Source organism: Protomyctophum bolini (assembly GCF_963924005.1).
Source record: "Protomyctophum bolini genome assembly, chromosome: 22".
NCBI lineage: Eukaryota > Metazoa > Chordata > Actinopteri > Myctophiformes > Myctophidae > Protomyctophum > Protomyctophum bolini.
The window spans coordinates 29,046,133-29,065,998 of NC_137883.1; the positions used below are offsets into that span (position 1 = coordinate 29,046,133).

Sequence of the window (19,866 nt, forward strand, 5' to 3'; positions counted from 1 at the left end):
AAATGTAGTACACAGTATTTTATAATGTTTCCAATTATGCCTATAATGTCCAAGCTTAATGCATTAATATGACATTATACACGCAGTTTAAAGTATGTTACATTACCGTTAATTCAACCTCCAAGGGCGAATCTTCTCCAAAAAGTACATGTGGTGAACGAACCAATTCCTTTCCGCATCTTTTCCGTCTTGTTGGGTCTCCTTTAACATTTTTGGTCGGGGTTTTTTGCGATGCCATTTCTATATATTTTCTTTAGAGGTAAATCTTGGAGTATACTCTAAGAGGTAAATAGATCGACAACAGGAGGACCCGCATATAACCTGTAAGTAACTCAATTACTTGTGCATGAGTGACTCTCTCTCGTAGCCGATGAGAATAGAATTTCCTCGTGGGATAACAAACTAAACAAAACGTATAACAAAGGGATAGCAAAGACGCTAAATAATCTCTAAAAAGCACACTCACATTTATATTTATTTTGTATTTTAAAATTCAACGAAACTAAAGTACGCCGCATCAGAAGCATATTAATTGGTAGGAACTAACATTTTGATCGCGGGGGAGGGGGGATTATTTTGGGTACATCCTGTTTGGGAAGCTGCATACAACGTGACGTAGGCATATCATCCGGCATACGGACTTTTGGAACAGAGACCAGGCTTTCCTCCGAGGCGGTGGAAAGCCTGGTGATGCGAGGTTACTGTTTCGGTAATTAGCTGTTTCATTGCTACAATTGCCAGCAATCATGTGTTCGCCTTCGTTCGCCCTACAGTAAATCCGTGTGGAAAGCCTGTTGACGCAAAGTTACAGTAACTGAAACATGCACCCACAATTAGGCGTGATTACCTTCAGTCGAATCAGCTGCTTTGCCTGCCAAACCTGCTTCACCAAACTGCTGTTAAAGAAACTAAATGGCAACCTGTTAATTAATACTATGGTTTATTATTATTATGTGCAAAGGTACATTTTTACCCTGAAAGTGATGCCTGCATGTAACCTGTTAATACTATGGTTTATTAATAATAATAATAGTAATTATTATTATTGCTATATACACGTGGTACCTTTTTACCCGTAATGTGATGCCTGGAATCAGCTGCGCTATCATGTGACAAAAGCCTTGAGCCTTACCGACAGAACTCGGGGAGAACATAAATACCTCAGGACGTTTGTTATGGCGCTGGTGTTGTGTTGCTACTTTAGTTTGCTAACTCTGTCTTTGTCTTAAGAATTGCACTAAACTTACAATCTGAATCAATATTTGAGCTTCTGACAACAATGTCATGGTTTGATAACTGAGCCAAATATATAAAGACGGATTTAACCGCCACGACGACGCACGCTTATTCTTCATCATCATCATCATCGTCACAGCAGCATTTTTTTCAATGGCAATAATAAAGTTACAGATATTTAATCACACGCTAAACAGCACGTGTGTGCAGTTAATATATAATAGAAGAATGGATTACAAGAGCAATCTCATCATCAATGTCAGAACGCAGCTGCTATAGATGATAGGCTCCACCACAAACTGCGGATTGACTGATCCGTGCGACGACGGGTAAACTTTATACTTTTAATACTGTTAAGTCTGTAAGTGATTCCATTCTCTTGCATATTGCACCTTAGTGGGGCTTTTTTCTATAAACTGTTTGCAGTCTGTACGTACTGGAGGTTGGATTCGCTCACTGCACTGTAGTAAACATGTGTCCCCTCCTGTATCGGAGCGTGTATCGGTGGCGTCAAATCCGATCTCCGATACATTAATTAAGCTGGATCGGAGGCCGATCCCGATATCGGATCGGTTGCATCTCTAGTCCAATCATGAACAGACTGTAGAGAAGATCTCTGACAAAACAGTTGCTGTCTCTCTCAAGCATGGACACAATTAATGCACTGTAATGTGACGTTGCTGATTGACACACACAGTCACACACCCCCTCCTGGAGGTCTCGGATCACCCACTTGGGTCTGAGTTTGAACTGTTGCCCTGAGGTCATCGGCTGAGGGTGCCCACTACAAAGACTAATCGGTTTAAACTATCCTTTGTCCCGGCTGCTGAACAGCAGATAGCGATTAATTTTTGCCTATTTGCACAGATTGCCCACTAATGCACTTTTGCTGACGCTGCTACTTTTTAATGTAATTAATTCTCTGTCTCTAGTGCATGTTAGGATTTAGTCTTTTGTAATGAGTATTGTGACGGCCCCTGTACCTTTAAGGAGTAACCCAGTCCCTTTGCTGGATTGGGAGGGCGGAGCCTGCAATCTGCAGAAGGGGAGACACCTGGCCAGTGTCCTCCCCAAACGCTATTAAAGCACCTGCTATGATAATGTTCTCTCTCTCCCAATCCAGCACTGCAAAGGGACTGGGTTACTCCTTAAAGGTACAGGGGCCGTCACAGTATGTTGAATGTCGTTTGATGTGTTTATTTGACTATTACCTGTATATAAATAAAGTTAACCTTGACCCCCACACACACAGGAGGATGGCTTACTCCGATTGGAAGGTATCCGACAAAATCGCAAAGGTGGTCCGCAGGCTCAAGGTCAGTGCAGTAATGGAACACCCTATCCGACTCCAGAAGTCCAAGCATGTCCAGCCAGACTTACAGCTTATCCCATTCTGACCTGAGATCAGTTTCTAAAAATGACTTCTATACATCCTGACAGTTTTCTGAAAAAAGCAGACCTACAAGCTCGTAGCGAGCCACTCGGTGGCGCGCTATGAGCTTGTAGATCTGCTATTTTTCAATAGCTAAAGCATAGCATAATGCTAACACCAAAAGGGGTTCCCGCCGGGTTATACATACAGCTCCGAACAACATCCTTTACATCAATGTTTTTTGCCACAGGGTCAGCAAAAGCTTTCTAAACGCCATAACTCTTTTTGACAGCTATCTCTATCGAAAAGAACACATGTTGTCAGCAACAAACTTAGCAACCTAGGCCAGAGTTCTAGGTCACAGGTTTACTAGACACAACAAAGCATGCATGCCACTGCCAGTGGAGATACACACCCATAACATAACATTAATATGTTATGTTAATATGATTACAGTTGAACATAAAGTAGTCCTTAATGAATTTGATAATTTTTATTCTATTCTATATTATGTCAGACCCCAAACAGAAGACTGACCAATGTTTCCTATTATACCTAAGACAGGCAGCCTCTGTAAATTGCTTTAACCCATTTTGGGCGGGAACCCCTTTTGGTGTTTTAAACATTGTTATAATTTAGCTATTTTTGAAAAATCGTGAAAATATTTATTTCAGAAAACTGGAGGATTTAGAAGATTTAAATTTCGAGGTCAGGCCTAAATGGGTTAAACTTAAAATACACCCAAGACATTTTAGTTGATTTTTGTAATCTGTGTTATTCACATGGTCAGTTTTTATATTAATTTGCTATTTTAATGTTTGCTTTTTCTGTAAAGCACTTGTTTGCTTTGTTCTTACTCTGTTTTAAATGCATGTGTAAAGCACCTTGAGCTCCATTTCACAGTGTGAAAGGTGCTATTCAAATAAAGTGTATTATTATTATTATTATTATTATTGACCAATGCCGATGTCTGTGTGTCCAGATTGTGGTGAAGACCTACATGGACCAGGACTCAGAGGAGAAGAAGGAGTTGTATCTGAACCTCCACCTGGCCTCGGACTTCTTCCTCAAGCACCCGGACAAGGACGTCAGGGTGCTGGTGGCCTGCTACCTGGTCGACATCTTCAGGATATACGCCCCGGAGGCTCCGTACACCTCGCCGGATAAACTGAAGGTGGGGTGAACCCTCATATCTCCATGCAGACGTGTCACAATGTCAAAGATATTGGTATTAACCCATTTTGACCTTTGGAACGATTCAGCCAATGTCTTCTAAATCCTGACTGTTTTCTTGAAAAGGCTATGTTTTTCTATGTCAGTCGTTCTCAAACCCTTTCATGTCACTTTTCACGATTCTTCAAAAATAGCAGAGCTGCAAGCTCGTAGCGCGCCACCGGTGGCGCGCTATGAGCTTGTAGATCTGCTATTTTTCAATAGCTAAAGCATAACGTACTGCCAAAATGGGTTATATACATTTATGACTAAGACTAATTAAAAAGCACATTGATATTTATTTTGGTATTTGTTAGCAATCCATCTCCCAGTGGTCTAGCGCATTGTGACGGGGACAGACTCCCACATTATCGGGCTGATACTGGCAATAAGCCTCCCCCGAACATGGTTTTGGCCAAAAGGTTTCTACCGTGACAATATGTGACTATAACAGTACAGTATGTATATAAGACATGGGGGCACTATGACGGTGCAGTAGTAACTGTTGCGTGTCTGTGTTACAGGACATCTTCATGTTCATCACCAGACAACTGGAGGGTCTGGAAGACACCAAGAGTGCTCAGTTCAACAGATACTGCTACCTGCTGGAGGTACAACCCCTGTGGTTGATTGCATGTTTGTGATAAACAAAAAATAAGTTAAAACATTTTAAGGGCCCCAGACGGATAATCGAAAATGTTTCCCGTCCCTGTTTAGCCGACGATACTGAACATCTTATAACGTTAATAACTCGCGATCTAAATCATCCCGTCTAATTCTAAGAAAAGAGAATGTGTTGTCCAGTCGCTAGTAGCGGTAGATTGTTGTTGTCGATTGCAGTTAGTGTTTTGGCTACATTTAGCTGCTCCACCCACATCCGGGATAGCATCCGGTCCGTCGGTAAAAGTGCTCCACTGCTATAAATCGCTGGGCACATTTATTTAAAGGCGCAGTGAAATGAAAAATACGTTTTTCACACTTTTAGACCATATCCGTGGTCATCATATGGGCATACCTAACAATGGATGCCAAAAAATGGGAAAATTCTCATTTCTGTGTGTTTTTATATCAAAGGTCCATAAAAACGATTGTATTATTTATTTATTAAAACAAAAACGTGCTGCGTGATGACGTGTAGAGATACACATCGATAAAAGCCAATAAAAATGAAGCTCACATGTTTAATTCCCCATGTCTGCGCATCCATGCAACACAGCTGCTTCTGATTACAGATTACTCCGTTTTTATTTCCATTCAAGATAACATTCAGACAGTGTATTACTCGGTTTCAACTTAATCATCACGCTAAAATATGTTTCTGAAAACATTATAGGGTAGAAATAAGCCACATAACAGTAAACTGGTTGTGCTGGGCGACGTCTGATTTATAAACAAACAACACCACGCTGTTGCGCATAGCATTAGCCACCGTCCCTAGCTACCGTCCCATCGCCTGAAGGGATGCGACACTCTGATTGGTTCAGAAACTTCAGACCGGTGTTTCATGTGGAAACACCATTTTCATGTTGTTCACCATTTCCCGGGCAATTAAGGTGTTTGCGTGAGATATGATATGCGTGATTCCCACCCGCGTATCTCGAGCACCGTCCGAGCGGTGGACTTCAGACTCAGTGTGTGTTTCGGTGAGGGCCTGAAGAAGTGGTGTGCCCAGTTTGAAGTCGTCGGAACAGTGGTTGTCCAGAATGATCTAATAAAGCCCGTCTGTCTGTCCCTTTGTATGCCCATATACTATACAGATCTCTGTATGGTTGTCTCTGTGGTGTGAATAACCTGGTTTCTCTCTCTGTCTCGTAGAACATTGCCTGGGTGAAGTCCATATACTATACAGATCTCTGTATGGTTGTCTCTGTGGTGTGAATAACCTGGTTTCTGTCTCGTAGAACATTGCCGGGATGAAGTCCTACAACATCTGCTTTGAACTAGAAGACAGCAACGAGATCTTTACCCAGCTGTACAGAACGCTGTTCACTGTCATCATAAAGTGAGTACCATAGCCTGTGTGTGTGTGTGTGTGTGTGTTTTAGGTTAATGTGCTGACAGAAGCCGTGTGTGTGCCTGTGTGCGTGCGTGCACGTTTCTCCCAGTGAATGGGAGTTAATGAGACGAGCATTGGTGACTTGTCAGTCATTGACACACCAGGTCTGATAATAAGCCATGCTTCTCCATTGTAATGTAATCTACAATCGCTACACCGTAACACAGGGAGGGTAATGGAGTTTACAGCATGATTGATAATTCTGTAGTAGCAAATTCAATGCACCGAGAAAAACTCCCTGTCTTGTTCTCTGTTTCACTGTGTCCTCTTGAAAGATATATCGATACATCTGCCTCTTCATTTCTCTTATGTGTCGGTGACTTTGTTTTCAAACCTGTGACCTTATTGCTACAAATCGGAAGCCCCCAACCACACGCACGTCGCACGCATGCACACACACACACACACACACACACACACACACACGCACTTGTACTGTCATTAACCACTTGAAACCCAGTAGCCATATTCTCGGTGGAACATTATCCCAAAATAGCTGATCTACAAGCTCAAAACGTGTCGCAATGTGACATGTTTTGACCTTGTAGATCAGCTATTTTTGGCAAAGAGATTTGGTGTTGACGGGGAATAAAGTGGTCCAAGTACAGGTCCAAATATCAGGTCCAGTCCACTTAAGTCTAGAGGGTGGTTGGAGCTGGACGTTGCTAATGCTGGGAACCGTACGTTGGATGTTTTGATTGATTGATTAACTCGGCTGTTGATGAACCTTGTTTGTTTCCCCAGCAATGGTCGCAACCAGAAGGTGCACATGCACATGGTGGATCTGATGAGCTCCATCATCTGTGAGGGAGAAACCGTCTCCCAGGAGCTGCTGGACACTGTACTGGTCAACCTGGTACCGGCACACAAGGTAGGAAGTAACGCACTCGCACAGTACACACACACACACACACACACACACACACACACACACACACACACACACGGCTACTTTCGGTGTGCGACACTGGCACACTGTTTACCCCATTAAGACCAGAGGCCGATTCTATAAATGCCTTCTATCAGCAGTTCTTAAGCCATTTTGACCTGAGATCAGATTCTAAAAATGTCTTCTAAATCCTGACAGTTTTCTGAAAAAGCTATGTTTCTATGTCAGTCGTTCTTCGATTTTTCTAAAATAGCAGACCTACAAGCTCGATCTTTCTAAAATAGCAGACCTACATGCTCGTAGTGCGCCACTCGGTGGCTAGTACCGGAGAAAAAAGACAAAAGTGGAATGAAATATTCATATTACTGCAGGTAGTTCTTCTGACCAAGCAATTGGTTAAATAGGCTCTCCAGCCGAGCTGAAATGATCATGACAGCGCACCTAGCTGTTAATAGAAGATTTGAGAACGGATTAATCACATTAGAAATATCATCAGATGCGCTGATTAGTGATTAGACAGAGTTTTGTCAGAGCAGCAGCATTATCGGCTTAGGAATGGAACAAAAAGGGTAGGGATGTATTTTTACATCATTTAGTATGATGGTACTTTTTTTTCTGAGGTGGTACTTCAGTATTAAAATGTTGGGAACCAATGGGCTAAATCACGCATAACTAACTCTTAAACGTAACCCTCTACATGCCTAATCCAAACCCAACCTGAATATATTTTTCCCCCCAAATGTAAACATTCAAAACAATTCCTCTCATGAGGAGGACCAGGAAAATTGACCTCAGAGTCTTTCTCACATTCTACTTTACTATTGTGGGGACATTTGGCCTTCAAGTGTATAGTACACACATGCATGCACACGCACGGCACACCCACACATGCACAGTCCAAGCACAGCTAGGATGGGTGTGCGCTGCATGTCCAGTCTCACACTCCCCCCCGAAGAGTCACAGGGTTCAGTAGCAAGCAGTTCATGCTCATATCATGTCTTCCATGTGTTGTAATTCAGTGAGACCCCTGCAGCTGAGAAGGGGTAACTGCAGATCAGAGCAGCAGCACATGCTTCAAGTGTTTTCGTTCAACCCTTTACCGTTTGTCAGTTGCACATGCAAATATTGTTGTTGTCGGGCAGAAACCTTGTGCTTTTTATGTTTGCTTTTCTGTTGCTTTTCAGGATTCAAATAAATAAAAAATGGCAAAATTAGCAGATCTACAAACGGGTCGCTTTGCGCCACATTTCGAGCTTCAACACCTGCTTTGATGCTTTTGTGTGACGCTGCAGTATGATCAAGTGGGGCATTAATTAACACAAACAAAGAAAACATTTGGAGATAAGAGGTTTCTGCCCAACAGCGACGATATACAGTATGTAATGACTGACACCACAGACGGTATACATGAAGTCTGAGATGCACATGGGATCCATGCCGTTCCCATTATGGATCTAGAGTTCCATACGAACCGCCCCCATTCACACATGCGTAATTATGGCTACCATGTTATTATTGTTGACCTCGTTTCCATGTTCTCTCTCTGTGTGTGTGTGTGTGTGTGTGTGTGTGTGTGTGTGTGCACGTGTGTGTAGAATCTGAACAAGCAGGCGTACGACCTGGCCAAGGCTCTCTTGAAGAGGACCGCTCAGGCCATCGAACCCTACATCACTAATGTGAGACGACAAACCTTTGGTTTTCACAATGAGTGGTGGTTGAATGCAAGGAATTTTGTTCATCATGCATGTCCACAAGGAGTTTGTAGAAGTCTGCGTCACCTGAGCCTTTAGACTGGAAAAATGCACTGATTATAAATTGAATTTCAGTAAATATACTGAAAATACTCTTTACTATTTTGTGATTCATAGACTATGGAAATGGCCTCATTTAGCTACTCCTCCAGACACGTTTTAAAGTATGTAAAGAAATTACATTGCTATGATTAATATTTCATTTAACCACATACAAAGTCAAACGAACAAACAAAAAACCCTATGGAAGCACATCTACTATTTCTCCCTCATTGAGAAATTCAGGTCCCACACATTATTTATTTATGTTAAAAATAAATTAATTCATAAAAATAAAAGCACTTGCAAAGTTATATGTAATACAGTTGTGTATTCTTATGAGATTAATTTCATTATATTTCTTTTCATATTCCATCTGAATTAGTTACTGAGCACCGTAATCAATTGATATTAAAAAAGGCATGATACACTGATAAGGCGTCATCGGCAACGAGGTACATACGGAAATAGGCATCAAAAGGCGCACTCGGCAGTCTGTGAGTTAAAATACCACAACCTCTCAGCTCGCCCAGCACCGCTCCGCTGCTCAAAGCAAAGACATGGCAGGTTTCAGCAAGTGGCTTATTTGCATATTGGACCACAATAGGAATGTAGGATTGGTGACATCACACGGCTGGCTCAGAAGTAAAGAATCAAAGAAGCAACACATCTTTCAGTCCAACATCCAGTTGAACAATATGAAAGTCACAGGCACATTCTGATAGGGAAAGATCAGAGTTGTCGCAAACCTGCACTCTTCTGGGCGTTTGTTCCAGATATGGAATGCTTATTCACCACATTTAGTGCTTCAGTGTAAAAAAATGAGACTAGCAACTGTATTTTTAAATAAATGATTTGAGGAGCCAGTGCAAAGATCTGAGAACTAGAGTGATATGATCCACTGGTAATTAGTATGGACTCGAGCAGTAGCAGCAACTGCAGTCATCTGATTTAAAAAATAAATTATCCACATACTGCTGAGTGCTGAGACATACTGTATGATTGGTCCTTTAACTTTGATATATTCTTAAGATGATGCCAGGCTGACTTGTAATGGTCTTAATGTGGCTGTTTAAATTCAGGTCTGAGTGACTCCACTGAGATTTCTGCCTTGGGTTGTTAACTACTTGTTCATGAAACGAATGCAAATACTGGCCCGTTATATCGACTGGCTGTCAGGCTCCAGTTTGTGTATACGTAAGAAAATGAAGGGAGTGTCCAAGATAGAAGAGATAAAGCGAAAGCACTATATGTCAACTCTGTCCGGTAGAAACCCCATATGTCAATTTCTTTTGTGTGCAAAAAAGTAGCAGATCTACAAGCTCAAACCGTGTCGCTTCGTGCTGTTTCAAGCTTGTAGATCTGCTACGTGTTAGGCATTTTTGTGATGCTGTAGTATGATCAAGTAGGGCGTTAAAAAACATAAAAGGTTAAACTATGGAGAAAAGAAGTTTCTGCCTGACAGGAAATACTGAACCTGCACTGTACGTATTCTATCCATACTTTTCAATCCCTCCATTCATGGCCCTGTCTGTAATGTCTCTCGCAGTACTGTTGTAGAAGGCAGAAGTGTTCACGTCATGTCTTTTCGACATGCTTCTGTCACGTGTCCGCTATTCGCTTATAGCGTCCCACTATGAGAAAGGCAGCTTGTGTATGAGTCTTGTCTATCCTGTCACCTCTTATTAGGGATGCCAGAAAGTGACCATCAGCCAAATCGAATATTGGACAGCTCTGCTGATTAATAATCAATTAATTGAGGGGCTGGTATGAAGTACTTGATATAAACAGAAAACTTTCAGTTCACTAGTCTACACTCTACTCTACAACTGCCTTCATTTCATATGATTGTCTGTCTGGCAGTCACTTAACAAGCGATCGTTAACTGTGTCTGTTAGAGAGAGGGGCAGAGATGAGTGGCTTTGCTCAACTTGATTTATACTTATATTCTCCACTCTGATGAAGGTACATGTTCGATATATCATGCAGCCTTACTTATTAGCCTATATGTTGGCTATTCCATTTATTTATTTTTTGATTTTCGATTATGAAATAAAATCGATTTCAGAGACTCCGACGATTAATTGGAAACTCGATTAATTGTTGGCATCCCTACCTCTTATCTGTCTCTTCTCTCTCCATCCGTCCGTCCGTCAATTCTTCAACCAGGTGCTGATGTTGGGGAAGACGTCCGTCAGTAACCTGTCAGAACACGCGTTTGATATCATCCTAGAGCTGTACAACATCGACAGTCATCTCCTGCTGTCTGTGCTGCCTCAGCTGGAGTTCAAACTCAAGGTACCACACTCACTTTATCCCATTCTGACCTGAGATCAGATTAAAAAAATGTCTTCTACATCCTGACAGTTTTCTGAAAAAGCTATGTTTCTATGTCAGTCGATTTTTCAAAAATAGCAGACCTACAAGCTTGAGCTTGTAGATCTGCTATTTTTCAATGGCTAAAGCATAGCGTAATGCTAACAACAAAAGGGGTTCTGTCCTGTTTTACACTTGATCGTACGCCAATGTTGTGGTGTGTGTGTGTGTGTGGGGAAAAAAGCAGATCTGTAAGCTCACATGATGAATGCAACATGTTGTGAGCTTGTAATAATGCACTGTCGACTGACTCGACTCCTTGTAGTGTAGTGAGACTATAGCTGCTGTGCGAGGTTTAGTGCAAACCAAGGGAACTTCACTTGCGAACCAAGGGAGTCAACCAGTGCGCCTCAGCCTGGCCCTACATGGCCGGTGCGTCACAGGAGCAGGGACAACGGTTGCGGGAGGGATAGACAGTGGAGCAGCTCGGACAGTTTCAACCTTTTATTCGGGTGCTAGTACAAGAAATGACTGACGTTGCAATCTCCCTCAGTCATTAATTTCACTTTCCGTTTACACTCTGATTGGTGTTACTGGTCTTACTATTCCTCATTACTAGTCCTTATTAGCAGACGGTGCAAAGTAGTTGAGATAGCGGCAGTAGTATTGGTTAGGTTATAGGAGCAGTAGCGGTAGCGGAAATAGTAGTAGCATTAGTAATAGTGCTTGTACTACAGGCAGTAGTAGTATTGCTCGTAGCAGCACCATCCATAGACATGAATACATATGCATACACGCATTAGGAGACTGTTATGGTTATTTTAATTGTGGAGAGACCTGTGACCTACATGTATTAGGAGGCACGGCTCGCCATAGCCAAAGTGGCAAAATGAACAGACATATTCCACACATGGACCGCCACACCAATACGGCGACCCCTGTCAACGCATTGCTCCAGTGAGCGATATTAGGCGTAGCAGCTGACTGTCAGCAGCAGCAGCAATATTCTTTTATTATTCCTCACATGTGTATGAGAGTGTGTTTTATAGGCATAATGACGCCTCAGCAGCACTCTGCTGTGATGGATCAGTCTCATTAGCTGTTAACAGAGAGCCTGCATCACCAACACAGTCTCTGTCGCAAGTTGCTTTTCCACTGCATGGTGCTCTACCTGCTCAGATCAACTGTTGGCTACTATCTTTATACTGTGTTTTCCACTGCATGGTGCTCTACCTGCTCAGATCAACTGTAGGCTACTATCTTTATACTGTGTTTTACACTGCATGGTGCTCTACCTGCTCAGATCAACTGTAGGCTACTATCTTTATACTGTGTTTTACACTGCATGGTGCTCTACCTGCTCAGATCAACTGTAGGCTACTATCTTTATACTGTGTTTTACACTGCATGGTGCTCTACCTGTTCAGCTCAACTGTAGGCTACTATCTTTCTACACACACACACACACACACACACACACACACACACAGCCCATTTAATACATCACAGATGGGGTTCATTCAGGAACACTTACGTTATAAGTAAATGTGTAACCATTTATGGCAATAAATGGAATACAGTTAAAAGATTTATTTTGTATTTATTTTATCACGACTATTCGTGAGGACCAATTATATGAAGATGCGTTGAAAAGTGGTGAAGTGTTTCCTTAATTCTGCAAAGCAGCATGCTAAGCAAAATCAGGGAACTCTATGCAATGGTTGTATGTTGTCTCCCTGCTGTTCTATTGAGACATTTAGATCGTGTCAAAGGTCATTTTTCACACGATCTGACACGCGGTCTGACACATTTTGACCTGATGGTCAAGATTAGATTTATCCTCTGAGCAAGCAGACAGGCTCGCTCTATTGGCTCAATTATTTAAAAAACAAAATCGGCACGTGCACAGGAAACCGAGTTCAAATCCGGGGCACACGAGGAAAGATCCATAGTGCAGCTTTAACTGTTGCAACCCCTAAATGGCGTTTGTGCCGTTGTTTGTCAGATGTTGTCTGACACCCACCCGGTGCCGTTCCACTCCGCGGAGACGTTCGAGTTCCTGCTGAAGATGGACGACAAGAAGGTGGCCGAGGAGGCGCTGCAGATCTTCATGAACACCGGCAGCAAGATGGACGAGAGCTTCCCTCACATCAAACCGTACGTCCAGTCCGTCCGCTCCACTGGCTCTCAAACCCATTAACCCGTTCAGGACAGGAATCCTCTTTTGGTGTTTTAACTTTATACTTTAGCCATTGGAAAAAATAGTAGATCTACAAGCTCATAGCGAGGCACTGAGTGCCGCGATATGAGCTTGTAGATCTGCTATTTTTGAAAAATCTTGGTGCAAATCTTTGAAAATATGTACTTTCAGAGCGAACATTTTTCTCAAATCTTTGCTTCTGGGGAGTCCCTGAAACAACATATTTTGAGATGGGGTTCCGTGGCCAAATGCAGATAATTCTGGGTGGTCCTTGACATGAAAAAGGTTGAGCACCACTGCTATAGAAACAGTGTGGCCAGGTGGAGTTGAGCCTCAGGAGCCACCATAGGGACAGTCTACTTCCTCATTGACAATCAAGTGACTATTTAAAGGCCCTGTCATCTAGCCAACATCAGATGTTTGGTGAATGCTGCCGAGGGTCTCGAGACCTGGGTCTGCATGGGGTTTTATCTGTACTAGTGACAGGGTTGATGATTCATGTGCCCTAGCTGTGCTGACCTCTTTCATGTGGCAGGAGGGAATGTGAGGGCACATATGGACATTTAAAGATATAGCCACTGCTGTTTTGTTTTAGTTTGTTTTGTTTTAGTTTAAGTTTATTTTGAGCCATTTCTGTTTTCTGTTTTTTGAGCTGTTTTCTTTTGTTAATTTGTCGTTTCCCCCCCCACATGTTGGCGAGTGTTGCATTTGGAGGCCGAAGAGAACAATTTGGTGAATTAGCTGACTGGCCGTATGGGTTGCTACCACTGGGATCTCACGTTAACCCACGACTAAGGTTTGGCTGTGACTGCACCTCTTTCCACGGTGTCGCTCCTGTTTTTTCTTGCATGCTGTGTGCTGTGCTTTGCTGTGCGTGTGGTTTGTTAAATATTCTTAGTTTCCTAGTTTCTTCGGTTATTGTGTGTTCTAGCTTTTAGCTCCCCCTTATTAGCTAGTTAGCTGTTTTTCCTATTGGCCCCACTGGCTCCAAATGTGGCATCCTTTCCCCTTTTATCATTAGTATTGGACCTGTGTATTGGTTTTAGTCTACCTGGTTTTAAAGAGATGTTTCATATGATAATAAATGTTTTGTACTAATATTCTTCAACGTTTAATACATTTCCGTTTTGTGGAACAAAGTCTCAAGTCATTATAACAAACTTGCATTTTGTGGGGAACCCAGTTTACTGGTCTAGATAATTCCTTGAACTATCAAGGTGGCGTAGTCATACAAAAGTAAATTCTTTGGTACACTTGGTTACAATAGGTTTTTCAGAAACATTTATTTTTTAATCGACATCATTCCTAAATGGGTTAACTCATTTACTGCGGAGTAAATAAATAAAAAATTCAGCCCCTGCTGGAGATTTTTAGTTTTTCCTTACCTTTCAATTGGTCACTGAATATGTATGCAGTACGGCCGACCGCCTAATCGGTGATAAACACGCAGGTTTTCTCTGTGCTTCGGCGAAAAACCTTTCTTTTTTTGTTGTCAGCGAGACCATCCGTTCTTGGTCAGGGTCTGTTGAAAATACCATGCTCGTCAACACGGAATAGGAGCGACACAGAAGCCAAGATAAAGTGCATTAATATGGGAGTGGACGGCAGCTGTTTTTTGGCAATCACGTGATTTCCTCATAAAGCCTTGACTTGCATCTTTACAAAGTTACAAAGACAGTTTTTTTGGCTCGTGCACCTGCCTCGTAGATGTACCTCTTTCTCCTATTGATCTTGTCTCACCTTCCCCATCTAGTGCTCTGCTGCCGGTACTGCAGGCCAAATTGAAGCGCGGCGGTCCTCGCCAGGCCTTGATGGCCAGCTTCTGCATCGACGCCATGTTCACCAACAGCAGAGATGAGGTGAGCTCCACTGTGTGGACCCACAATAAACCACAAGGACACATTTATTTTTGTAAGATGATGATGATGTATCATTGACTCACCTGCCAGTGAGGATCCCCCACAGGGAGGATGTGTTGTAGGGCCTTTGTGCTACTCCTACCACGCAACAAGCGCCATAATTATCATCATACCTGCCTGGCTTGCCTCCCCCGAACACGGGCCAAATATGTTTGTATAGACGCTTGACAAAGCCGGTTGCAACGCGGTGGATTAAACCCTGTGGTGGATTAAACCCTGTGGTGGATTAAACCCTGTGGTGGATTAAACCCTGTGGTGGATTAAACCCGTGGTGGATTAAACCCCGTGGTGGATTAAACCCGTGGTGGATTAAACCCTGTGGTGGTGGGCATTCACTTTACCGCTGCGTCGCCCGAGCGACCCTGATTTAGCATTTTTAAGGCATAAACGCCGCCCTACATTGTAATGGGAGTATGTAACACTCGCCAGGGCACAGTTCCATGTTCAACGGCCTGATAGCCTGGCTGGGGAAACTGTCCCTTGGTCCGGTCGTTGGGCATTTGATACCGCGGTGTCGCCTGCATGATGGTAGCTAACAGCAGGAACAGATTGAGGCTGGGGTGGTAAATCATGCAGAAAATTGATGAAAGGTACCCTGCGCTTCCCATGTTTTTGTACCTCATTAGACGATACAGCACAAGCAAAGCATGCTGAATAGGGAATAGGCCATTCATTCAAGATCCAGCCAATTCAGAACACACAGGGAAGACCGAAGTTAGGACTACTCAAATTCCAAAGAATTTAATTAATTTAATAACCGAATATTGCAAAATGATGGTTCCCAGTTACAGAATTTAAAGAATCCAATCTTCTTTTAAATGTAAAATTCCAATGCAGAATCGTATTTATTTATTTTATTTGTAATAATGGTTTCACCACTGCTTTAGTTGCAGTTCCATTAGTGTGTACCCCAGTCATAGTTGACAATGAGCAGGCTGTGCACGATTACAAATTAAAGTTGACATTGATTTGTGATTAACAATTTAATTGAACATAATATGAATACACTTTTAAACACATTCCGTGCTTTCCTCGATCTCTCATGGAAAGTTATTAAGGTCATCTTAGCCATCCGTGACATACACGAGATTTGATTAAAAGTTATTTAAAAATATATATTTTGTATAGCCTTTGTTAGCTTCCGCGCCTAGCGTCCATAGGCTTCTCATTGTAGTAGAAACAGCCTACATGATAATCTGCGGTACACGTGCACAGGGTTATTAGTGGTATTCTATTTATGCTCAGAATGGCATAAAATGCCATGTTAATAGCCTATGCCACCACAGGGCACCGGGCCTTTTGCTCGGCAGCACCGTGCCTATGGAGCAGCCTCCCCATGGACTCCAGAGTGCCGCAGACTATTGAATCTTTTAAAACGGGCCTAAAAACGTTCCTGTTTCGGAAGGCCTTTTCGTGTTGAATTGTCATTTTGATAACCCTGTTTTTAACCTTCTATGATTGATTATATGTTTTTAACCATGTAGCACTCTGGGATTCCCTGTGAATGAAAAGTGCAATATAAATATAATGCATTATTATTATTATTAAAACGTTAATCTGAGCCGCGTTGATCATGGGGGGCCGCGCTGCTCTGGGGGCCATCGTCCTTCCGTTCCCTAGGCTTACACTACAGATCCAGACTACATCACTTCCGGCTCGGGTGGAAGTTACTTATTTCGCAGATTTCTCTGGAACTAGCGCCAGGACCTCACCTAGAGGGCTGGGCAGTAACGTGTTCATTTAGTTTTCGTTTTTAGGCTTCATAACCACAAATTCCACTTGGCAGATAAGACAAATAACCATCCCTAACCCACATTTAACCCATTTTGGGCGGGAATCCCTTTTGGTGTTGGCATTATGTTGTGCTTTAGCTATTGAAAAATAGCAGACTCTACAAGCTCACAGCTTGTAGGTCTGCTATTTTTGAAAAATCGAAGAACCACTGACATAGAAACATAGCTTTTTCAGAAAACTGTCAGGATGTAGAAGACATTTTTTTAATCTGATCTCAGGTCAAAATGGGTTAATAATTGTATACCCATGTAATAATTGTGGCAGGCCTAACAATGAGCCTGTCCTGTGGTTCCTCTCTCCATCCAGCCGCTGCACAAAGGCCTGGACTCTGGGAACGTGGAACACCCCTGATAAGGGTTTTATTGCGTTCATTAAAACCCTACAGTTCATTCAGTCCGCTTACTGGTTCTCTTTGGTGATCACCATTATTTCATGCAGCCACCCACCATAGTCACAATCATGTTTCCCCCTTGTTTACCAGCTGATATTTTACTATTGTTGAGCGTCATTGAGCTGCTATAAATTTTTTCACTCTAAATGTGTGGGCTTCATTCCAGTTAGAGGGGTACCAGTCTTCCATGTATTTATATGGTAAAGACGCCCTGACCTAGCGCTGACCATCGTTTTTTTATTTGTTTTATGTTTTTGTACAAGCGCGGCCGCAAGAAGGTGAACTACGCAATTTTTTCTGAGGACGAGGAAGAGCACGGAGGACCCGGACTCCACGGAGACAACCGCCAAGGTAACTTTTTCCATCTACTCACTCACACACTCATTCAGTTGTTCATTGAAATGTAGGGTTAAAGCTCTAGACTAGAGTTTCCCTTGTTTAATCTGTATTCTGACAGGATTACATTAGATAATTGGCACTGGGTGAAAAGAAAACTGGGTTACAAAATCGTGGGATAAAAAAATAAATAAAATAAAATAAACATTGTCTTACAAACTCCTAGAAAATGGGTGCTGAAATGGAGGTTTGTTTGTGTTTTTCAGGCGCGCCGGGCGGTCGAAGGGGAGACGAGGAGGAAGAGGAGGAGGAGCCAACACCCAAGGTTGGTACACAAAATCAAATACCAAAAAGTAGGGATTGGGCTCGTAATTTTTTGTTGATAACAAGTAGCCTACATTATCGATCAGGCTTATCGAATCGGGTTCCTATCAAGCTCACTATCGGCAGTATCGAGGCATTTTCTATTATTTTGTGGAAAGACGGAAGACGACAATGAATTCTGAACAGAACCAGTATATTTTACTAGGGCCTTCAAATACATTCTTTTTTTTTTACAGATGGAAGGCAATTGACGTTTTTACTTTTTGAAAATAATATATTTTTTTGTTATCAATTGTTTTTTATTAAAGACAAAAAATCACAATAAAACATGTTAACATCATGAATGAAATAAAATAAGAAAACAAAACATATTAAAACACATAACAGCAAAAGAAAGGAACACAAAAACAAACAGACAATCCCACCCACCCCTCCCCCCGGGACCAAAGATGTCATAAAATGTCAGGACTCCTACCACTGTGCAATAGGGAAAAATAAATAAATAACAATGACTAAATCATGTCCTTAACCATATCTGCAATATCAGACCAAATATCAATGTTTACTTCTTTCGCTCCGTGCAATCTTGCTGTTGACAATTCCATATAGATATCTAAAAAGGTCAAAGCCCATTGGCGAAACGTCAATGTGTGAGGTGGTTTCCAGTGCGAAGCAACCATCTTCTTTGCGGCCGTTACGCCAGCAAAGAAGACACGAATACGGGTATTATTTAAAGGCAATTGGGATACATCGTTTAATAAGAATAGAGATGGGGAGGGTGTAATGTTAATTTGTAGAATAATCGAAAGTTTAGCAGCAACCAGATTCCAAAATGTGAGGACATCCGGACACTCCCACACCATATGAAAGAATGTACCTGGTGTTCGGAGTGCAGAAAGTGCAGTTATGGTTATTTAAAATCCGCATAGCACACAATCTGCGGGGAGTTAAGTATGTCCGATGAACAAAATTTAGATGAATTTGCTGATGATCAGGATTCCTAGAAGATAGGGCAACATTAGACCACACTGTATCCCAGCTCCAATCTGGATCTAGATTTGGTATGTCATTCCTCCATACAGTATCGACAGCCAAGGTCCCATTGAAAATAATATTGAAGAAACAATTACCTGGTCAATGTGTGTACCGCCATTTAATTGCGTAATTTAGTTTACCCAGGCAGCGCTGGTTGGCAGGTATCAATACACTTTTAGACCAACATGTTTGTGCCAGTTTGGGCGATTCGATTTGTCTTGATCGCCTCTTGTCTTGATTGTTTCAACATGACATCATGGGCCGCTATGCTCGATAAACCCAGAGCTTATTGATACCGGGTACTCGATAAGCTTGTTAGCGTTATTATTTTTTTTAAGTTTCAAGCTCCATCCCTACCAAGAAGTTATGTTTAGATTAAGAAAATGCAGACAAATCAATCATGATGAAAAATATGTCAGCTTCCAAAATATATTTTCATGATTATGATATGGAACATATGAAGCCATTAATGATCAGAGCTATGAAAAAGTCTGCAACACTTTTATACACTATGCAGTTGGGTGTCCCTGCTTCATCTCTGTCTCGGCTAAGCGGTCCTTGGTTGAAGACCCCTGCACTACGTAGATGATAATCCTGTGGTTTTCTTCTCCAGGGTCGCAAGAAGGCACCAGCCAGGAGAAGATGTGTGTGCGCTCGCACACACACATGCAAACATGCACACAGACTCAAACATACATACACACACACACACACACACACACACACACACACACACACACACACACACACAGACACACACACACACACACACACCTGACTTAGTACATTGTCCTCATCAGTTATGAGTTGTTGCATTGTGTTGCTTTGTGATGATGATGTTCGAGTCGAAACGATAACTGAGGGAAAAAAAGAAAGAAAAGCGTCAGTCTTGTAAATAGTCTGTCTCTCTCTCTTCTGTTATGTTGTTTTGTGTCGTTGGACCCTGACTGGGGTGACGTTGTATAGTCTCTGTCCGCCCGCATTAAACCACTTAAA

General features: G+C 42.2%; 1 protein-coding gene across 3 annotated transcripts; it reads left to right on the forward strand.

Annotated features, from left to right (window-relative positions):
* The first annotated feature begins 1,174 nt into the window (after positions 1-1,174).
* LOC308309975 (sister chromatid cohesion protein PDS5 homolog B-A-like) lies at positions 1,175-19,750 on the forward strand. 3 transcript variants are annotated; one of them, XM_080755988.1, is made up of 13 exons: positions 1,175-1,565; positions 2,489-2,552; positions 3,591-3,782; positions 4,345-4,431; positions 5,722-5,822; positions 6,621-6,747; positions 8,361-8,441; positions 10,725-10,853; positions 12,877-13,867; positions 14,825-14,930; positions 17,439-17,526; positions 17,778-17,836; positions 19,388-19,750. In XM_080755988.1, the coding sequence occupies exons 1-9, from the start codon at positions 1,516-1,518 to the stop codon at positions 13,069-13,071; spliced, it is 1,026 nt and encodes a 341-aa protein (XP_080612114.1). In that variant the 5' UTR covers positions 1,175-1,515; the 3' UTR covers positions 13,072-13,867; positions 14,825-14,930; positions 17,439-17,526; positions 17,778-17,836; positions 19,388-19,750. The 3 variants fall into 3 exon arrangements, with proteins under 3 accessions (XP_080612114.1, XP_080612113.1, XP_080612115.1); XM_080755987.1 differs by having other exon boundaries at positions 19,484-19,750; XM_080755989.1 differs by lacking the exon at positions 1,175-1,565 and adding an exon at positions 2,360-2,390 and having other exon boundaries at positions 19,484-19,750.
* The last annotated feature ends 116 nt before the right edge of the window (positions 19,751-19,866 follow it).

Excerpts from the sequence above, each read along its gene's own strand:
- LOC308309975 (XM_080755988.1), top strand. The coding sequence starts at position 1,516 with ATGATAGGCTCCACCACAAACTGCGGATTGACTGATCCGTGCGACGAC. Across the intron at positions 5,823-6,620 it reads CTGTTCACTGTCATCATAAA|CAATGGTCGCAACCAGAAGG; the intron begins GTGAGTACCATA and ends TTGTTTCCCCAG. Across the intron at positions 8,442-10,724 it reads TCGAACCCTACATCACTAAT|GTGCTGATGTTGGGGAAGAC; the intron begins GTGAGACGACAA and ends TTCTTCAACCAG.